This window comes from Triplophysa dalaica, chromosome 24 (genome assembly GCF_015846415.1).
Source record: "Triplophysa dalaica isolate WHDGS20190420 chromosome 24, ASM1584641v1, whole genome shotgun sequence".
NCBI classification, from domain to species: Eukaryota; Metazoa; Chordata; class Actinopteri; order Cypriniformes; family Nemacheilidae; genus Triplophysa; species Triplophysa dalaica.
The window spans coordinates 5,758,038-5,777,916 of NC_079565.1; the positions used below are offsets into that span (position 1 = coordinate 5,758,038).

General features: G+C 38.9%; 1 protein-coding gene across 1 annotated transcript in view; it reads right to left on the reverse strand.

Moving 5' to 3' along the window:
* The window catches only part of nav2b (neuron navigator 2b), a 55,707-nt gene that overhangs the window by 4,494 nt on the left and 31,334 nt on the right, over positions 1–19,879 (reverse strand). The window contains 18 exon segments of the mRNA XM_056740458.1: positions 162–330; positions 446–541; positions 647–744; positions 833–980; positions 1,072–1,225; positions 2,236–2,408; positions 3,552–3,718; positions 4,173–4,284; positions 5,495–5,578; positions 8,326–8,400; positions 8,762–8,785; positions 8,874–8,926; positions 10,588–10,770; positions 11,023–11,183; positions 12,513–12,899; positions 13,453–14,125; positions 14,413–14,710; positions 16,228–16,354. Of these exon segments, the coding sequence (XP_056596436.1) occupies positions 162–330; positions 446–541; positions 647–744; positions 833–980; positions 1,072–1,225; positions 2,236–2,408; positions 3,552–3,718; positions 4,173–4,284; positions 5,495–5,578; positions 8,326–8,400; positions 8,762–8,785; positions 8,874–8,926; positions 10,588–10,770; positions 11,023–11,183; positions 12,513–12,899; positions 13,453–14,125; positions 14,413–14,710; positions 16,228–16,354 (3,182 nt within the window).

Consider the following 19,879-nt stretch of genomic DNA (forward strand, 5'->3'; position numbering starts at 1 on the left):
ATAATCATAAATGTGTGGTCTTCAAGCAATATGAGGATGAATAAATTAATATTTTGGGGGGGTAAAGTATTTCTTTATGATCAAACAGAGCAACACAGAATTTTAAAACGCACCCCAGACACTAAGACAGAACGTACTCTTCCAAATAAGCAAAAAAGTACCTTTTAACGTAACAGAGATGGTATCACTTTCTCCCACAAGATAACCACACGGCAGGAGTTCTGGTGTCTCTGCATCACTAGTGCGATTAATATCACCAATGCTATATCCCATCACACTGTCAGTGTTCAAACCCAGCTGAGTCACAGGATCCACATACATTATGTATTCCTAATGAGATGATAAAAGTACAACACGACAAATATTTTACATTCTGAAGAAGCCTTATGAGATAACAAATCAACTGTCTCAGCAAATACAGCGATATATATAAAGTATTTTGTACCTTAAGGAGGCGTCTTACAACACCATCAAGGACATCCCATTTCGTCTTTCCACTGACACCAATGCAGCCCAGGAGATACTGGCATGATCTGCAGTCCTGGCAAAAAACAGCAGAGAAGTTCTTGAAGCAACGCTAATACAATTTTTGGATAATTTTTACAAATTCAAACAAGTAATAGTGGAAAAACATCTAGAGTCTTACCTCCTTCAACTCGGGATATTTCTCCAGATTAACCACAACTTTAACATGCTGTCCCTCTTTCCAGGACGTTCCATCTCCATTGTCCTCCAACAGCATATCTAAAAGCCAGCAAAATTTACAATGATGAAAAGTTTTGCTAAATCTTCGAAAAAAGTGAATGTAATAATGAACAGAAGTCCTTCATACCTAGACTTGTGGATTCGGTGAGACTCAATTGAGAAGACAAGCCAACAGATGATGGAGCGATGGACACCTGAGACGGAGTTCTGCTACTGCTGCCCCGGCTCTCCATTTTCAACCGCTCGTTCTCCAATTTTAGCCGTTCCATCTCAATCTGTTTGTATAAAAGACATTTAGCGAAAATCAATTTTGATATTAAACACATTCAATTTATGACAAATTATTTTGTTGAAGCAGATTCTCACCTGCATGCGGTTCATGGACTCTCGCAGCTGGTCCAGCTGGTGGGCGGAGCTGAGAGCCTCTAACCTGATGTCGGTCAGTTTCATCTCTTTCTCTCGGAGCTCGCTGCGTAACTGCATGACTGTTTCTGCATCGCTGTCCGTACACTCAGAGATCCTGTGAAATGAAAATATAAAATAATTTGCGAAAATGCAAAAAGGCTTAAATTATATTTTATAATATCTTACAATTTACATTTGAACAATATAAATACATATAACGTAAATTATGTTGTCGTGTAAAGCTAAGAAAAACAAATAGCTTTTAGCCTAGTTCATTATTAAAAGTTCCTCATTTCTGTGTTAGAAAAAGATATGATTAATGGTAAATGTGAACTGTCCATCAATGATCTGTGGAAGGAAAGCTATTGATAAATTACCACAATTATTTATGAATCAGGTTTTAGGTTTTATAGTGGAATCGAAGTCATTGATTGAAAATCTGCTCTTGTATTGGGTTCTGATCATCAGAGATTGTGAAATATTGGTACAGTATGGTTTGCACCGTTCTCTTTTACCGTGCTAGAGAGTCAGACCTCGTGGACCTGCTGGTAGAGCCCCAGCCGTGCCCGTACGCAGGCAGAGAGAATAACTGAGGACTATGAACATAGACAAATATGAACCATCCATGTTGCTTTCGATGATTTTAGAAGTGCTTTATCCAAAAGTGGCATGACAATGAGTTACTTGGTAACGGCAGAGTTTTATGAGGGTGAGTTTAGGTTTTCCTAAACCTCCTCCTCCTAGACGAAATCAAATGTTAAATGATGCTTGCGTTTTACAAATTTATGCTTCATCCAAGAAAAATCTTGAAAACTTAAAACTAAATTCCTCTGTACGATCCAAGCAAAAATGGTAATTCACCCAAAAACGAAGATTCTGTCTTCATTTACTCACCTTTGAGTCATTTCAATCCTGAATGACTTTCTTCCCAGAACATACACAGATATTTTGAGACATGTTCTTACCAGCACCCATTCACATGCTTTGGTTTTGTGTCCATACAATAGAAGGGAATGGGTGCCGTCGCTGTTCGGTTACCAACTTTCTTTAAAATATCTTTATGTCATTATAGGAGCAGAACCTTGTACGTTTAAGTAGGAGATAGTGAAAGTGGGAGGAGCTTACAGTGAGTTTGAGTGAGAGTTGCGTATCATGGGGGAGGAGCCTGTCGAGCCGTTATAATTGAGTTTGGGTGAAGATGGCAGAGAAGAGTCAGTCATCTCCTCTATGTCCGAGTGAGAAGAAGCCGATTTGGGAGACTTTTTCTTACCGAAGGCCTGTTTAAAGGAGCTCCGTAGCTGCGAAGAAGATAAAGTTAGTTAGTAAGCTGCCATTTCCAGGGACCTGCTTTCTATGCATGCAACATTTATGCTATATTTAATATGTTCTACAAAAGAAATTGAACACCTCAAGATTTTAGCCCTAGTCTGTGTGTGTTTGTGCTGTCCTGCGTAAGTCTTTAAATCTAATATGACAAAACGTAACAATTATTCAGACTTATTTTTATCTTACCTCGTATACCTGTGCCATGACATGAAAGCACAAAGAAAAACCAGAAAAGACACATTTAAAACCATAATCAGCTAGAGGTTCATAGTAGTATATGATTATTATTTATATACATACATCCCTGACAATTTAGAGAGAAGGGACATCAGATAAAGGGGATCGGACAGTATCATGTGGTCAGTATAATCTTTTCCACAGATAATAAGCGAAATAACTTTTTGTAATCTACAATAATAATTCATATCTAAAAATGACAATTTCTCAGTAATTGTATGAGCCACAGCAGCTCCAGATCACATGACCTACACACTAGTGACTGTCAACATCATTACACTATCCAACAACCATAACGTCAACACCAGGACAACGTTAGCATACATATTTATCTTGTGCTTTCCCTCCAACACATGACACAGTCTGAGTGCAGAAGGGCACAAAAAATTGAGTATTGTTCAATAAACAACATTTATTTCTCACTATAAACAAAACCAGACTTCTAACACACACTCAAATGGTTTCATTAAACCCTGTTTACTGCATATCACAAGCCCAGAGTTCTTTGGCTGCGAAGTGTCATTTTAGGCCACTCAGCATCGTGTATTTTAGAAATGTACATTGTTTTTAGACTGCTCGTCACATGCAGAAACAGAAAAAGCTGACACTACATTGACACATGTGCAAACAAAACGACGCATTGTCTTTTATGAACTATTCACCTGTCCTCCTGCACACGGAGACTGGTGACATAAAACATCAACAAAGAAAAAATGAAACATTGTCAAGCTTTAAAAAGGCCAACAAATAACCAGATAAAGACAGTTTGGGGAAATTGCTGGTCTCTGTAGATCAGTTAAACCTACGGACAGTATGTCTTTGAAAACATGAATGTTTATGAGAAAAGAAAGTATTATGGAGAGATTGCTCATTCTTACCCAGTTTTTCTTCTTTTTCTTGTTCTTGGCATCCAGCTCCAGACTGCTGCCGATGCTGGAGTGACTGGTGGCACTGGTCATGCTGGAGACGCTGTCTGAGGACGGCTGCCTGTGGATCTGCATGTCTCGCTGGGACTGAGGCGACCCGTTGACTGAATCTACAGATACTGACGGAGTGAAAGAGAAAATCCAGGTCATTTTATACGTACAGTGCTTTTGAATGATCCATAATGTTTGTAAAACAGCTTTAGACAAATAGCCACTTAAATCATTCCTGCATGTATTAAAGATCCTAGTGAGCATGTAATCGGCAACTATGTTAAAGAACAGCTCTGAAAGATGCAAATGCAACAGCGGGCGGTGGAGGAAAAAAACTCGGAGGAACCAGAGAGGAGGCATTACAGTAATATATGGCCGAGTTATATCGCTGAAATAAATAAATGCAATGCTGTAATGTTTTTATTTATATAAATCACAAAAACGATTGGTCACCCTTCATGTTTGTCTGTGGGTTTTACACATATTTACATCAAAAGTATTATAGAGCTTGTCTCTATCTCAAAAGTAATGGTATGCTTTAATTCATGTTGCAAACCTGTAATATATGCTATATTTCCTCACCTTTGCGGTTGGGGTCTGGTGTGTTCATGACTCCATTGATGGTGGCTTGAGTAGCAGTGTTCTGTTTCTTGAGGAGTTCGATGGTCTTTCTCAAATCATTCAGCTCTGTGTCCTGCAGGAGATCATGGAGGATCATGGAGATGTGATCACATTGCACACACATTTGTGGGGACTGCCCTTATAATTACGTTTGGTATTTTTTAGAAATGTATCTAATATACAAACAAATTGCACAATTTTTTTTTTCTTATTGAAAAGGAAACATCGAAATATAAAATTTTCAAATACTATTTAATGCAAAAAATGACTGTGGCTCTTAAAGTGATAGTTAACCAAAAAACGAAAATTCTGTCATCATTTAATCACCCTCTTGTCATTTCAAACCTTTATGACTTTCTTTCTCCTGCCAGAAGACATTTTAAAGAATGGCCCCATTCACTTGCATTGGTTTTGTGTCCATACAATAGACGTAGATTCAAAATGGGTACTGCTGCTGTTCAGTTACCAACTTTCTTCCAAAAATCTTTTTTTATGTTTTGCAGAAGAAAGCCATTCAGGTTTGAAATGACAAGAGCGTGAGTAAATGATGTCAGAATTGTCATTTATGGGTGAACTATCACTTTAAGGCAAAAAGTTGAACATACTCTCTCTCTGCTGCCTTACACTTGTATGGGGTATATGCACAGCTAAGACGCAACCGATCTCATAGCCCTGAGGTCATTTTCCATAAGGATGTGTTTAAAGAAAACATTCAAATTTTAGCAAACCGACAGCACTGCGGCTGAGCATTGCTTCAGTATGCGTCTCTGTGATCAAGCCTCGAGTAAGTGCAAATTTTTCCTTAGCTTTTTTCACATTTGTGAATGTAGCTTGAAACGGATAACCTGAAGCGCTTCTCCTTTTTGGTTGTATCCGATGTATGCCGTAGTGTTTGGATAAGTAGACACACATCGCTTACCGTAATCCAATATCTTAAAGCGACCACGTGAAAAACGCCATTGTGGCTGAGATTTAAGCTCAAGTACGTCAGCGCTGCGTGTGCATATACCCCATTTTGCGCGAGATTCAATTTCCAATTAAACAACACACATGATAAACTAAAGAAAAAGCAAACAATATCGCAATTATATTGTAATTGTGAATCCTTTTGACCATGATAATAGGTTTATGAAATTCTGAAATTATGACAGCTCTACTGTATACCCATCCTTAAACAATTTTTTTATTATTTTATGTATGAATCACTCCTTCTGTTCATGTTTCCAAAGGGAGGTTTTAAAAGTTACAGCCCCCACTACGCACACACACACTCACACCCTTACCTTCTGTTCGGCTGTGTTGCTCAGACTCTGCAGACGGATGGTCATGTTTCCTAAACTCTGCTCAAAGGCCGCCACAAGGTGAGCCTGGAGACACACATAAAATGACTTCACTCAAAATAAATCACTTTTATTTTAAGAAGCAACACTTAGGAATACCTTAAATGGACAAGGACCCAAAGCAGGTTTAGAATTAAACCAGATGTTGTGCAGTCAACTAAAGTATGATCATATTTCTTATAAAAAAAAATGATATGGGTCGGAGCTTGTCAGTAATGTATCCCAGAGTGCCAACTATGTCTGTGCGACCAGGCTGTCTGATAACGTGTTGTGGCATGACATGCAACATCAGAAGTATAAAAAAAGCCAGTACACAAATTATTTATACATTACAAACAGAAAAAGTCAAATACATACACTTTCCATGTTACAATAATAAGGTGGAAGTAATACAACAACTTTAAGACATTATAAGGGATGCTTCACCTAAAAATGAAAATTCTGTCATCATTTATCCAACTTCGAGTTGTTTCAAATCTGTATCAATTTCTTTGTTCTGATGAATAGAGAGAAAGATATTTGGAAGAATGCTTGTACCCTGACAGATTTCCCCCCCCCCATTGACTACTGGGAAAAATACAATGGTAGTCAAGTGCCCCAGAACTATTTTCTGTCCTACATTCTTCAATATGTCTTCTTTTGTGTTCAACAAAAAAGTATTTTTTCCTACTATGGTAGTCAACATCTGTCTGTTATAATCATTCTTCCTAATTTATTTCACTGTGTTCATCAGAACAAAGACCTTTATACAGATTTGGAAACAACTCGAAGGAGAGTTAATGATGACAGAATTATTCTTAATCACAGCAATACAAAACAACTTCTCTGAAGTAGCACAAATGTCCTAAATGTAAAATCGAACAATACAAACAACTAAACAATCTGACCGTAACGCAACAGGATCCAGCCAAAATATTTGGCCCACCTCACTAACTTCACACCATCTCCATCTGCTCTTGTTTTGCGAGAGGGTAACGCGGCACTTGCATCTGAAAGGCTTGGATTTACTCCTCTTACAAACCCGTCTCAGAGACGGGTACTGATTAACAGGCTACCAAAGCACTTGACCAAGGTGGGTAAGGTTAGCTTTGCCTGTCAACATCTCTGTTGTTGTGTGATGAATGGTAATAACAGAATGAGACGGGACGTCGTGTTCAGATTTCTGCTTCAGGAGTGCGCAACCCACTCGCACAGAACACAACAAGCGTATCGTAAACTCGGCAACATGAGCCGATAATCAGAGAAGCGGAGATCTGGATGACTTCCTTTAGGAGTCAGAGGTTTGTGTTTGGACTTGTGGCGTTTCAAACCCTCAATGAAGCAACCTCAAAGAGTTTTCGAAGGAACAAGGTGGTATTAACAATTGTATATAGGTGTGCAATAGTTGTGTCTGCGTGTGTGTGATGCATATATCAAGAAGGGCTTATGGAGCCTGTATGTGAGCTTACGGGTGGATAGGGGCTTGTGGAAGTGAAGATTCATTAGCTGGAGTTGTTTAGATGCTGGCTGTCATGTTTGTACGCATTGCGCAAATTCTTCTTCTTAAAGGTGTATCTCACACATAGCAACACAAATCTAGTTTCAAACCACAAAGGTTTGTAATAAATTTAAGATATCGCTAGTACACAAAATAGAGTAGTGGCCAAAAGTGATGTCCAGAGGTAAATGTATACAAAATTGTATTAAATATGAGGTGTATTGTACAAAATGAACAAAACACTATTTATTGGTCAATTGTTTTGTAAAAATGGCAAACTGCAGTATATCAAGGAATATGGGTTTTCCGATAGAGCTTCGGCAGTCACGTGACCTTTTCCGTTTTTCAACACCATGCTGGCAGGCAAGAACATCCAGGAGCGAATATGAATTGAATTGGCGCCAGCATAAGTTTAAAGGCAACGGAGTTCACTGCGCACTTTAATTCAAAAGACATAGACATGTGCATAGCAAAACCTAATAGATTAAACATAACGGATTCCTATAATGCTAGGTGTGCTTTTAACATGTATCAATAAAGAAGCGGATAGCTTTCCAGACCTGTAGGATTATAACATCTACAACAATCTCATCAACTTTTCATCTTCCAACTCCAGAGACTCTTTAAAAGCATGGAGTGGTCAAAATTTACGTGAATTTTGTAATGGATATTCAACTTTGGAGTACGCCGGGTTTAACCTGCTTTGTCGTCATTGGAAGGATGACTCAAAAGTGTTGTTAGCTAACGTAATCGACCCTAGCGAGCCTTGTTTGTAGCCAGCGTAGCTTTATCACTGCTCTTTAGGTTAAACATTCCCCGAAAACTAAATGACAGAATTTGGATTGCATGACGTCAACCTCAGTAGCTCTATACAAAAATATGCACACGAAAAAAGCTTACACTTTTATACATACACTAACATTTGTTTGTGTTTATTATTCATTAAACTTTTTTTGAATTATTATTTGTTGTTTTTTGTGCATGTGTTGGTCATCACTCTTAGCCAAATCTCCTTAAATTGAACAAAAATTTGCTTTAGTTCATGCTCTAAACACAACTACATAACAAAAGTACAAAATCTTCACAAATTATTTGAATAAAAAGCTAATCATCCAAAATTAAGACATCACTTTTGGCCACTACTGTGTGTTGTATGCAAAAAACAAACACAAAAAACTTTCCTGATAGCTCATGTATAGTTCTAAGACCAACGGGAACAAATAAATTGGGTGCAGTATGTAAAAGCTTTAGAAAAAAAGAACTGGTGTTGAATTGACATGATCACGTATGTACTCACGTTGGCACTGAGTTGCGTGGTAAGAGCCGAAACCTTCTCCTGGGAGGCATCCAGTTCCCTGCGCAGTTTACGGATCTAAACACATATTAAAAGAACTTCAAACACTAGTCATGTTGCTAGAAGCTGACACTTGATGCCAATGCCAATCCAGTTTTATGGTTTCGCAAATAATAATTTGGTTAGGAGAGATCAGCCCTTGATCAGCATGAGAGAAATTTTGGCTAGAGACATAAAACACAGAGATTAAAGAAAAGCAAGGACAGTAACTACCAAGAGGATCATGACAAACGGGGAAAGTTTCAAGACTTTAAACATAGTTATATCAAAGTGTGTTTAAAATTACAAAGTGTAAGAAAAACAGTGCTGGGGTTGTTTACACTTTCCAATGTGCAACTCAACAAATTTACAATTATGAATAGAGGGATGGTGCTCTCACCTCGGTCTGAGCCTTTTCTTCTGGCTATGGGCGGAAAACAGAAAAAGAGGATAAACACACATGCAACATATTTGTAAAAATATACCGAAATATATCGAAAACTTTGACTTACTGTAGAATAAACTGAAGACGTGTTGGAGACCAAAGATAAAGAAGAACCATGAACTGTGGATGAAAAGGCTGTTTAAAATCTTTTTTATCTATTATTTTAGTAATGTTGCAAAAATAGGTTAAGTCAAAAATAAGGTAGCACATGCAGTGTGCTTATCATATTTAAGTAGGCTGGTGTTTAGTAAACAATACAACTTTAAACTACTTCTGGAAGATTAATGATGAAAAAGTATAAGTGTTTATTTTTTCTTGATGTGTTATTGGCCAACCAAATAGCCCAGCAGGAACAAAGGACAACAGCATGCCAAAACAAGCGTAGTGTGAAAATCTTTTTTGGATGAAAGGGCATTTAACTAGCTGTAGAGATAAAAACATCTGTTTCACCAGACTGCATATTTGCAAAGAATTATAGGTGTCTGTCTTTCCCGCTTTGTCTTTCCTATATGAAGAAATAAATGTGTCAAGTGGTATGTAAGCCAAAATTATTTGAAGGTTGCAACACGTAGTTACAAAAAATGACAAATCACAAGAAACAAAATGATTTTCTTATAGTTCAAGCAAGCTGCTTAAAGGGATGCTTAAACCTTTAAAGGCTCTCTAAACTTTAATAAAACGAGTATTACGTAGTATTTCTGTGCTGGATACACTACCCCAGCGATCGCACAGGTTTCGGGAACTTTTTTTCGAACATATAAAACTGTTTTGAAATAATTTCTTAGTCCCTTATTGGACAATTCTCCCGGAAAAGCACGCGGCAAGATGGATAGCTGGAGAAGGAGTATGCGCAGACGTCAGTTTCACTTGTGTGCAGGAGAGAGAGAGCATATTTTCGCGAAGTTTAGGTGTTTGTTTGTTCAATGCATTTGGGTGATGAATGTGATATAAACTGTGAATATAACGCTGGACTTGGAGATCGTTTGAAACTGATATATGGAGCCGTCCCAGCACTTACAGATGCCAGACATGAACCGCATGTGGTAAGTGAAACTGATGTCTGTGTTTTGTAGACGGTATGCTTTAGTTCAGCCTACCACTCCCCCCCGCACGCGCCGTATGATTTCGGAAATATTCGTACAGCTGTATCTGTCTTTTATAAATGTGATCAAACTAAATACTCTTCGAAGATACGACGTATGCAATACTACTCTATAGGTACTCAAGATTAATATGAGATTGGCAGAAAACCCCTGTGTTAGGGCTGCTTTAAGCCAATACTCCTAGCTACTACGAACAAAAGAGTTGGGCAAACCCATGCCAGAAAATGAGGAAACAAATCATAGCCATCACCAATTTTGTTCTTTTTACAAGTCTGAACACCAGCAACTATAATTCCACCTTGAGCTCTTGGGCACTGAAATCAACACCATCACCAACTTCGAAAGCCATGAATCATAAAGCGAGCGAAAAGAGCTCCGGGACAAGTCATGTAGAGCCAAGACGGGCGAGTTAATCATCAAATCAAGTTTAACTGCTGAGCAAGACTGCCAGGTCAGCAAAGCCGTTCTTTGTTTGTTTATGCTTTGGCGCACGTAAGGACACGCGCAATAGCCCGATGTTGTTCAAATCCTTAACATTAATAACAACCTATCATTTAGTGATTAGCCAAATTGAACAATGTAGGGCCATTTGTTACTTTCTAAAAACATGATGTAATGAGTTGTGATGTCAAATAAAATGTAACAAGCTACACTGAATGGTATTAGACAAAGTCCTACCTTCTTCCAAGCCCTCTCTGAACGATCCAGAGCCGCTCATGGCGCGGACCTTTTCTTCTAGGCTCACAGAGGAATTACGAAGACGTGTGTCGCCGCAGGGGTCGTACGGGCCGTCGTGGTTGCCCTGACCGCTGGTGCTACGTAGGTTTGCAAGGTGGATCTGAGTAGCCGTGGTGGGACTGCCTGGTGTGTCAACAAGGGGTCGAGGTCAACAAACAGCAGGATTGTGTCTAATTCATGCAATTTTAACTTCATAGTAATATATAAAGAGCAGACTTGAAGTTGTCATAGACTGTAACAGCAAAAGCGCATAAAAATAAACCACACAATACCCTAGAAGTGAAAACCGAACACATTTTCTAAATAGCTGTTTTACATGTAACCCCCCAAGGTTTATGAATAAGTGTTAGTAAGTGAGTGTTTGCTTGTGTTTACCAAGTATGTTAAAGTTGAAGCGTGTGCCGGAGGGCGAGCTGAGTGCGGAGGCCGGGGGAAAAGGGGAGGAGGCTGCCGAGTCTGGGAGTCCAACAGCAGAAGGAGAACGTAGCCAATCACGGGCCTCATCATGACCTCTGATCTGGGCCACATGGGCATACCTGCAGATTTGAACAAGTGTACGTGAGGGAACAGGACTGAGCACTTTCATTCTTCGAATCAGTATGTAGGTTCTCATGAAAACAGCTCCAAGAAAAACGCCACAACGCCAAGATAAGCACAGCTGCTTCGAATGACCATATTTACGTACATATTGCACAATATTTAACCAGGTCAGCTGGAAATAAAACAAGATAAGCTACCTAAAAAGAAATACAGTAGTGTACAGTATTTCATGCAATATAAATGTAAATTTTTACAATGTTTCAGTTTTTTCTCTTAGGCCAGTTTCATATGTAGCTTGGTAGTGGAATCAAAAGTTTGGCCGTTTTAGTATTTCATCCTGCTCAGTGCTCAATATGGCAAGATTGGCCATAACTTTTGTTAAATTAACAAATATTTATGGTAGTTCTGTATGTCCAACCAATGGCAGACAGAGGAAGCAAAACAATCATTATTTTAACAAATCAGTTTGGTGCACAGATTACAAACTTCGGCTTTAAGTTTGACAATGAAGACAGGGTTTCCCAAACTGAATTGAAAACAGTTAAATTGCAAAGAAATGTTACAGGTTTAATATTATCAATAGTTACGTAAAATACTACCGATAGAATCTTCAAAAATATTTATTCTTTTATCTGTTTTAAAGTTAAACATGTACCTGTGCTATTTAATTCTCAAATATTTACTTAATCTCAGGGGGTAAATAATTTGGGTCAAAGAGGTTCAGCTGTCCAATTTATGAAAGACAAAAGACAGAACAAATCAATATGCTACAAAATAGCTTTACCTGTCCTGTTTCCGTGGCAATGTACTGTGGGTAAATTTAGGACTAGTGGAGGGTGAAGGGATAGGGCTTTATAGGTGGGTAAAGGGGCAGACAAAACAAAATCAGAGATAAAGAAAAAAAGGGCATAGGGTAAAGACAAGGTAAATGATTAAAGAGAGTAAATGGAAGAAAGAGATCATCAGTGATATGAATCCTACTTTAAAGTCATAAAAAGCTGAAAAAGCCACTAATTTCTAGCATGATGCTGGCAAATTCATAAAGAGACCGATGAAAATGTGTCTATATAGCTTTGGATGAAAAGGTTTGTGTTAAAAAATCCAGATTGGAGAATTGGGGCACTTAAGAGACAAAAAATTTGACATTCTTCATAACATCATTTGTGTTTCACAGAAGAAAGTCATACAGGTTTGAAATGTTTTTGGCTGAACTATGCCTTTAATGGTCATGCAAGTCAACAAATACTGCAACTATATTTCCTGCCGTGCAATACAGACATAAACAAATGTGAAATACAGTATGTGACTCCAATTTAATTTCTCACCTGTCTGAGAGACCAGTTCGAGCACTGCTGGTTCGATTCAAACACAAATCTTCCTTTCCCATGGAAACATCTGTTGAGTCACTATAAGTGTGCTTTGGGCTTTGCGAAAAACAGCTCACTCCATCCCTGCCTCCCCAAGACGAGAAAGCTGATCCAGGGCTGGTACCAACGGAGGAAAGCCCCTGTTCTCCACTCCCTCGAGAGGTCACTGTCGGACTGTCACTATAAAGTGAACTACTGCTTCCATTGGAGACAGATTGGGTGTCTAGATCTCCATTTCCCTGCTGGAGGGATGTAGCATGGGGATTTGAGATAACGGTGGAGTTCTTCATGTTCTCCACGGTGGTGACTGGAACTTGCTTGTTGCCAGATTTGCCTCCGAAAAGCCTGCAACGGAGCAAAAAGATACGTGAGACAAACATTTTCACCCATCATGGAAACCCAAAAACGTAAGATAAGCGACGTATTTTTGATTTTTCTCATTACTTCATGGACTGACTGCTCAGACACCATCAGACTATCTCCAGTCTGGTCTAACTAACGTAAAGAGAGTGCTTAGTCAAAACCAAAAAGCTAATCAGCTTGAACAAACATTAGCGTCAAGATCTGTGCCTTGTCAAAAATGGCACAGAAGAAAAGACACGTGCTGTATTACCCACTCGAGGTCTTTCAAAACGTGCAATCTCAACTAACATCAAATCACCCATATAAACACAGAAGCTCTGTGAACACCGTCCAATACCAAAGGAGAATATTCTGAAGTTCACACAGCACCGCTGAGAACCGCTGTATAAATATTTAAAAGACCCAAATCGGCACTTTCATCCACACACATAAACATAACTCAAACGTGCAATAGATTTTTACTCACAAATACATTTTTCAACCTTTGGTACTGCAACTTTGGCAAAAACAAGGATTCGCTTAAATGAGAACTTACCTACGCAGTGTTGGCGAGGACATTTCTGAATACTTTCCCCCTGCTTGCCTTCCAGTTTGGCACTGGGTTGGCATCTCTGTCGGGGTAGCAACTCCAGCTTTAAGCACCTGGCTCTCCACATCGGAGTATATACCCTTTTCTCGGTCCGTCTGGTTTGTTGTGCCGCCCAGGGACTTGCGACTTTTCGGATTGGGAAGCGTTGCCGTACCCTTGTTGCAAAGACTAGCATCAATGGTTGCGATGTTGGAACGGTGTGACGAGCGTACGGCTGCACTACTGTTGCTTCCACGACTGGGTCTAGGTAAACTGCGATACTGAAGAGTTGTCCGAGCACTTGGGGCGAAATATCCATCATCCACGCTGGCCTGTCGACAGCCGGAGAGCCGGCTCCCGGAAAAGGCAATTGATTTAGGAATCTTTCCGACTGTGGCGGAGCCGCTAGTTACCACGGCACCGCTTGCCGTTATGGTCGCCATGGAACCCAGAGGCTTCTTGAAACCGAAAGTACTGGTCGGCGTGCGCGTGGCTGAGTTGGAAGGTTTCTTAGTCTCGTTGACATTTGTATGACGTTCTGACTGGGAATGGGACCCGGTGTTGGAGCGAGGGGAGAGCCGTCCTTTCTCCGACACCTTGGCGTCGTCAGTCTTACCTGTGGGAGGTTGGAGGACACGGACTGTCAAGCAGAAAATTGAATCATGTTGTTAACATCTTTGAATATAGTAGCGTGGTCCATGTCAGGACTCGTCTGAACGTAACCCTTCTGTGTTTTAAAGGTGTGCAGCACATCAGTCATAAAACAATGGAGATGTGTTTGGGTAAAGTGATGTGTTCTGCGATAACAGATAAAATCTTAGAAGTTGACTCACGTCTGCCTTAGATTACACATAAAGCAGAGTCATACCCATTAAATAGAACACAGTTTGTTTCATTTTTAAAGGTAAGTTGCATCTGAACACTTACCATGTGACTTGAGCGAGCTACAGTTTGTAGGTGCTGTTGTTTTGGTCCTTGGGGAACTGACAGCCATTTGGGCGGTCATGCCTCGTCTCCAAGAGCCAGTTTGAGAGATAATGGGAGTCTTGCGTCCTGTTGAGCTCCGTTCTGATTCATCTGAAAAATCAGAGGTCCGATGGTTCCACCTGGACGCGGTTTCCATTTTGATGTCCCCGTCAGAGCCCCTTTCTGAACGTTTGAGGTCGTGGGACCAGCTGGAAGTTTGTTTCACGGCCGAGTGCTTCTCTGCATCCGTCTTGAGCTGCTGAAATAAAAAAGTAAAACTGGAATAGGCGTCTGCTGTCAATGTTTTTTTTTCGCAAATTCTGACCGGCCCAAATGGTTTGCGGTTACCACACCGAATATAAAAACAGACTGCGTAATGTCTTTAACGATTGAGATTTGGGTCTCAATTATTCACCCACATTATCAACGGCCATCACAAAGACAAAGTTTATGTGGCAAAGAGTTGAAGCCAACCCATTCATTACACGACCTTCCACAAATCTAGCCAAGATGACATCACCCCCTTTCAGAAAAGTTCATTGTTCAGCCGCTACTGAAAATCCTCATAAAAATTATTGCCAAGCAAGGAATGTTAATGGCCTCCAGTTGTTATCAGGCCAATTCCAAAACATTGTTATCTCTGCACTAATACAATAAATCGCTGCTCCAATCGGGTCTGAAGAATGGTGAGATTACATAAGAAAAAAGTTTAAGGGTGTGGAACTTAAGGAATAGTTGGCTTCTAGTTTTTGACTCTTTGTGAATAAAAAATAATTTGCTGGTAATGGAAACCACATCTGAGATGCGTGTGGTGCGGTGATCCAAAAAAAGCATGTTTTTTTGCTATAGAGATAAATAAGAACAAGTGATACCATGAATATAGAGTCATGCCCTATTGGGAAATCCCGGCTATGTTTTGGAACACGATAGCTGATTTTTTTTAGCTGGCTGACCAGCAACCATATCCCAAAAAACAAGCTGCTCAAGATGGATTTCCCGGCTGGGTGGAGATTGTTACATGTGAAAGTTTAGAGATATGTGAGGGGTGTTGGAACAAGATTATAGGTTTAACTTTGTCAAGCTTTTATGTTAAGGGGTTGCAAACGCCACTCTGTATTAAAACCCAGATGATAAACTGACACTAATACGCCACATGTGTGGGCAAGATTGTTTGAATCCAGACATGGCTCTCTAGATTATTTGCCAAAGAGGTCGTCTTGTAAGAACAGGCTAGACAGACACAGTTATTCAGTTTCACTGAACTGGCCCATTTGCTCAGCATATATAAACCTGTTTGGTGCTTATAGAGATCATCTATCATTGGATAGAGTTGAGTCAGCTTGCTGATTCACGCTAACAAAGTCAAAACACAGCCAGCAAACACAGGCAACAGTTTGATAATGACCAAACGATATTCAATAGAATCAGCAGTACATTAAAGCAACTGAACCACCAATATATTATACCAACAAGTTGTAAGAATGTTGGTAACCAAACAACATTGACACCCATTGACTTGTGTGGACCCAAAACCCACAAACATTTCTCAAAAAATCTTATTTTTGTTCTACAGGGAATTAAAATGAGTCCTATACCGCAGGTTTTGAACAACATGTGGATGAATAAATGATTGGTTGAAGTATGCCTTTACATAGTAAATGCATCAATTGTTTAGTCTGTCAGTCATCTACAGTTCCCCATGTGAAGTTCTGCAGATGTTTCTTATTCCGTTGACTGAGAGACGCTCTGAAGTTACAACTGGTATCAATGACTGACCTGTTCCTCTACGTCCCGGTGTGGGCCTGATGGGTTGTTGATGTAGGAGCTAAGGGATGAGCTGGTGTTGAGGTCATCTGTATCCAAGGTATCACTGATGTCACTGCTGACTGAACTGCTGTCCCAACTGAAAAGAAAAAGAGTTCATTCATTCTGATAATGTACATACGTCGCCATTAGGATAAGATAGCACGCAATGTAGCAAACGTAGGAAAGGACACATGAAAGCAGAACATCCATCAGAGTAAGAGGCTATTGCAAAGAACATCTGTGAGAAGTCATGAAATCTCCACAGACGGCATAAAGTGATGACCTGAGCGTAAAAACCTGCATTCCCATCATGCTTGAGACATTAGGCACGTCTCTCTGCTCTTCAAAACTTGTTTTAATTAGCTCTGTGCTTCAAATTCTCAATGCTTTTGCCTTCCCAAGGCGCTCCTGCCATTAGGATGCTCAGCAGGGCCCGACCAAAATTATATGGAACGAAACTCTCTCTGCTCCGAGGGAAAACCTAAGATGAGTATGGTGTGTGTGATCATGGTGGAGGTCGAAGAGCCACACTTTACTATTTATATATACATACATTCAATTATATACATTAAAACATCACTACATCATAGTTCATGACTAGTCATATGATATTTTGTCATGAGAAACAAAAACCAACGATATTTGAAATCGTTGATATATTTGAATTTAGAGCAAGTGTGTGTTTGTTTTGTTTTCAGATAAATAAGTTATTATTAGGTTATTAAACACATAGTTTAGATTTAGAAGTTTATTTAAACACTAGACTCAATTTTATTATTTAATGAAGGATGTATTCAGGAGTTTCAATATTTTGAGCTCAATAAAGCCAATAAACTGAAAGCATTTCTAAATGAAAATCTGCATTCAGCTAAAAAGAAGTCACATACATCTGGGATGACACGAGGTTGAGGAAATTGAGAGAATTTTCATATTTGGATTAGTGGTGCCACAATATACCGTCCCGACAATAACCATGACATTAAAAACAACACTATCATATAGTATTAAAATTTTGCCTTACGAGGCACAATGGTTATCACATTTCTCTGCGTCCTTACGCTTGTATTTTGAGTGTGATTTATTGACCAAAAAACAGACAAAGATAAATGAAATTTGATAGCATGAACAAAACGATACGAAAACATTTACATAAAGACAGTGTATATCACCATAATGATAACGATGAATATTTTTGCTGTGCATAAATCTTGCAATGAAAAATGTGATATCTATTGATGAACTATTGAATTAAGTATTACTAAGATTTAAAACATTTATATTTTCTGAAAAAAAATAAGGAGGATAAGGCTAAATCGTATGAACTACTCTTTTGCATCCTATTTGAAGCTTAAAACCTACATTCTCCGATTCATTATAATATTATGAAAAAAAGAAATCAGGACATTTTGCAACGTAAAACTTAGAAATGAGTAAAGCCTAAAGTACACTTCAAAATGTCTCTTATTTATTATCTCATTACCGTCTCTGATGTGGGCTACTTTGTGATACGAGACTGATAACGTATCTGCTTTAGGTGACATAAACCTAGAGGCATAAAACATTCACTGATATGTGTATCACTCTGGGTGTGTGCTGTATACAGGAAGTTCTTCAATGCTAGCTGCTAAACCCAAACAACCCCTGGCCAAACACCCACAAGTCTCCAGTGTAGCCCACCCCAAACTCAAGCAATGCTAGAGAACCTACTTTAGCAACAGAACTTCCCATCAACACCTAAAGCCCAGCTAATCCCTCCCATCTCTCAGGATCATTCAGGCAAACAAACCAGCTCACAATCACATTCACAGGCAGTCATGAATCAAAAGGTGTGTTCAATCATTATTTATCTCCAGGGGAGTTCTAAAGCCCTGCGACAGAGGTGAATAGATATTTGTTTTGATAGTCCCCATAGTTCACGTCTGTCACAGCGCGCTCCACATAACTAATACACGACATTTGTGGCGTGGAGAGACGTCTGTGGTTCCTGTATTAATGAGCTGTGAGAAATTCAGTCCCGGTGGGACTATTTGTCATTAAAAGCACTCACGCACATTTGTGCTGATGTGTTTGTGTGTGTTGCGTGTCTCTGGTTAAATGATCGAGTTCATTCATCATGTGGTGTATGCTGTCAGACGCTATAGAGAGTAAATGCAATCACTGACAGGCAAAAAGCACCCACGACCAAAAAACATACATAAATGGTTGTAATGAGTCACTTATTCCTTTTTAATACCATATGAAATCTAAAACAGACCTGTTGTGGCTTCTTGTCAGTCTACACTGGGGCTTGTATATGCTAGTGTAGTACTAAGAAGTTTACATTACATTTATGCATTTAACAGAGAATTTTCCAAAGCAAATAACAGTGCTTTAAGTTTATGCTGTCTATATTAGTATGTATGTTAAAGGGATAATTCAGCCCAAAATTAAAATTTTGTCATCATTTACTCACCCTCATGTCATGTCAAACCTGTATGGCTTTTTTCTTCCGAAGAACTAAAAGGAGATATTTTGAAGAATGTTAGAAACAAAAATCCGCTGGTCCCCATTGACTAGCATTGGTTTTGTATCCTAACCAATTTAATGGGGGCCAATGTTTTTTGATACATTCTTCACAATATCTTCTTTTGTGTTTTACAGAAGGGAAAGTCATACAGGCTTAAAATTTTCATTTTGATGTGAACTATCACTTTAGCAAAATGAAATTTTAGATGTAAGCATTAAAAGTTGACCGATAGATTATACATTTATGGAAAATTATAGATATCGAATATAACAAAAAAATCATATTTTTTTCTCTAATTTGTTTGTCTAATATTTATTTTTTCTAATGTTCTCAGAATTTTAGGTTTTATGATAGCTTTTTATAATAACGCCAAGAGGGAAATGTTTCTCGGATGTTGCTTATTTATTATCTTGTTGTAAAGAATGAGAATTGACTATTATTTTGTATATTTTAGGCAGTAAAGTTAGTTCATATAATCTGATTTTAGATAAATGAGAATTTGAGGAGAATGTTTTCTGACTTTGACTGCCAATTTTGTAATCTTGACAAATCTGGGTACACTGAAACAATGGAGTGTTTCCTGAAACTACATCTATCGTATACGTGAGATTGTAAAAAGCCTCTTCACCGAGTAGAGAAAGAGAAATTACATAGGCAAATCCTAGAGGCAAATCTCCATATAGAGACATTGACAGTTGTCCCAAATGCTTTAAATAAAAACGGTGTCCATTTGCATGTAGAGCATCAATTCTATCTATCCTTCCTACTGCTCAAAATCTGTCAACACCCTCATAAAAGCAACATTTAGAAAATAATATTTAACCATAATTTAATCTACAAATATAATTTACGTATCTGTAAATATATATTGAAGACGCAGGTGTGCAGAGCAACTACACGGACACTATCTCCTAACACGGCTGAGCATACATACACACAAAACAACCTGTCATCTACCCCCAACATAAACAAACACACATGCAAAAAAAAAACAGTCTGAGGCATTAGATTAGCGCAGAGCCCCAAAGAAGTAAAAGCATATGGGGGAATGATCCACAGGACAGGAAATTGGTTTTGTTTCTAAAGACCTGTTATGAGAGGATCGGCGTGGTGTTG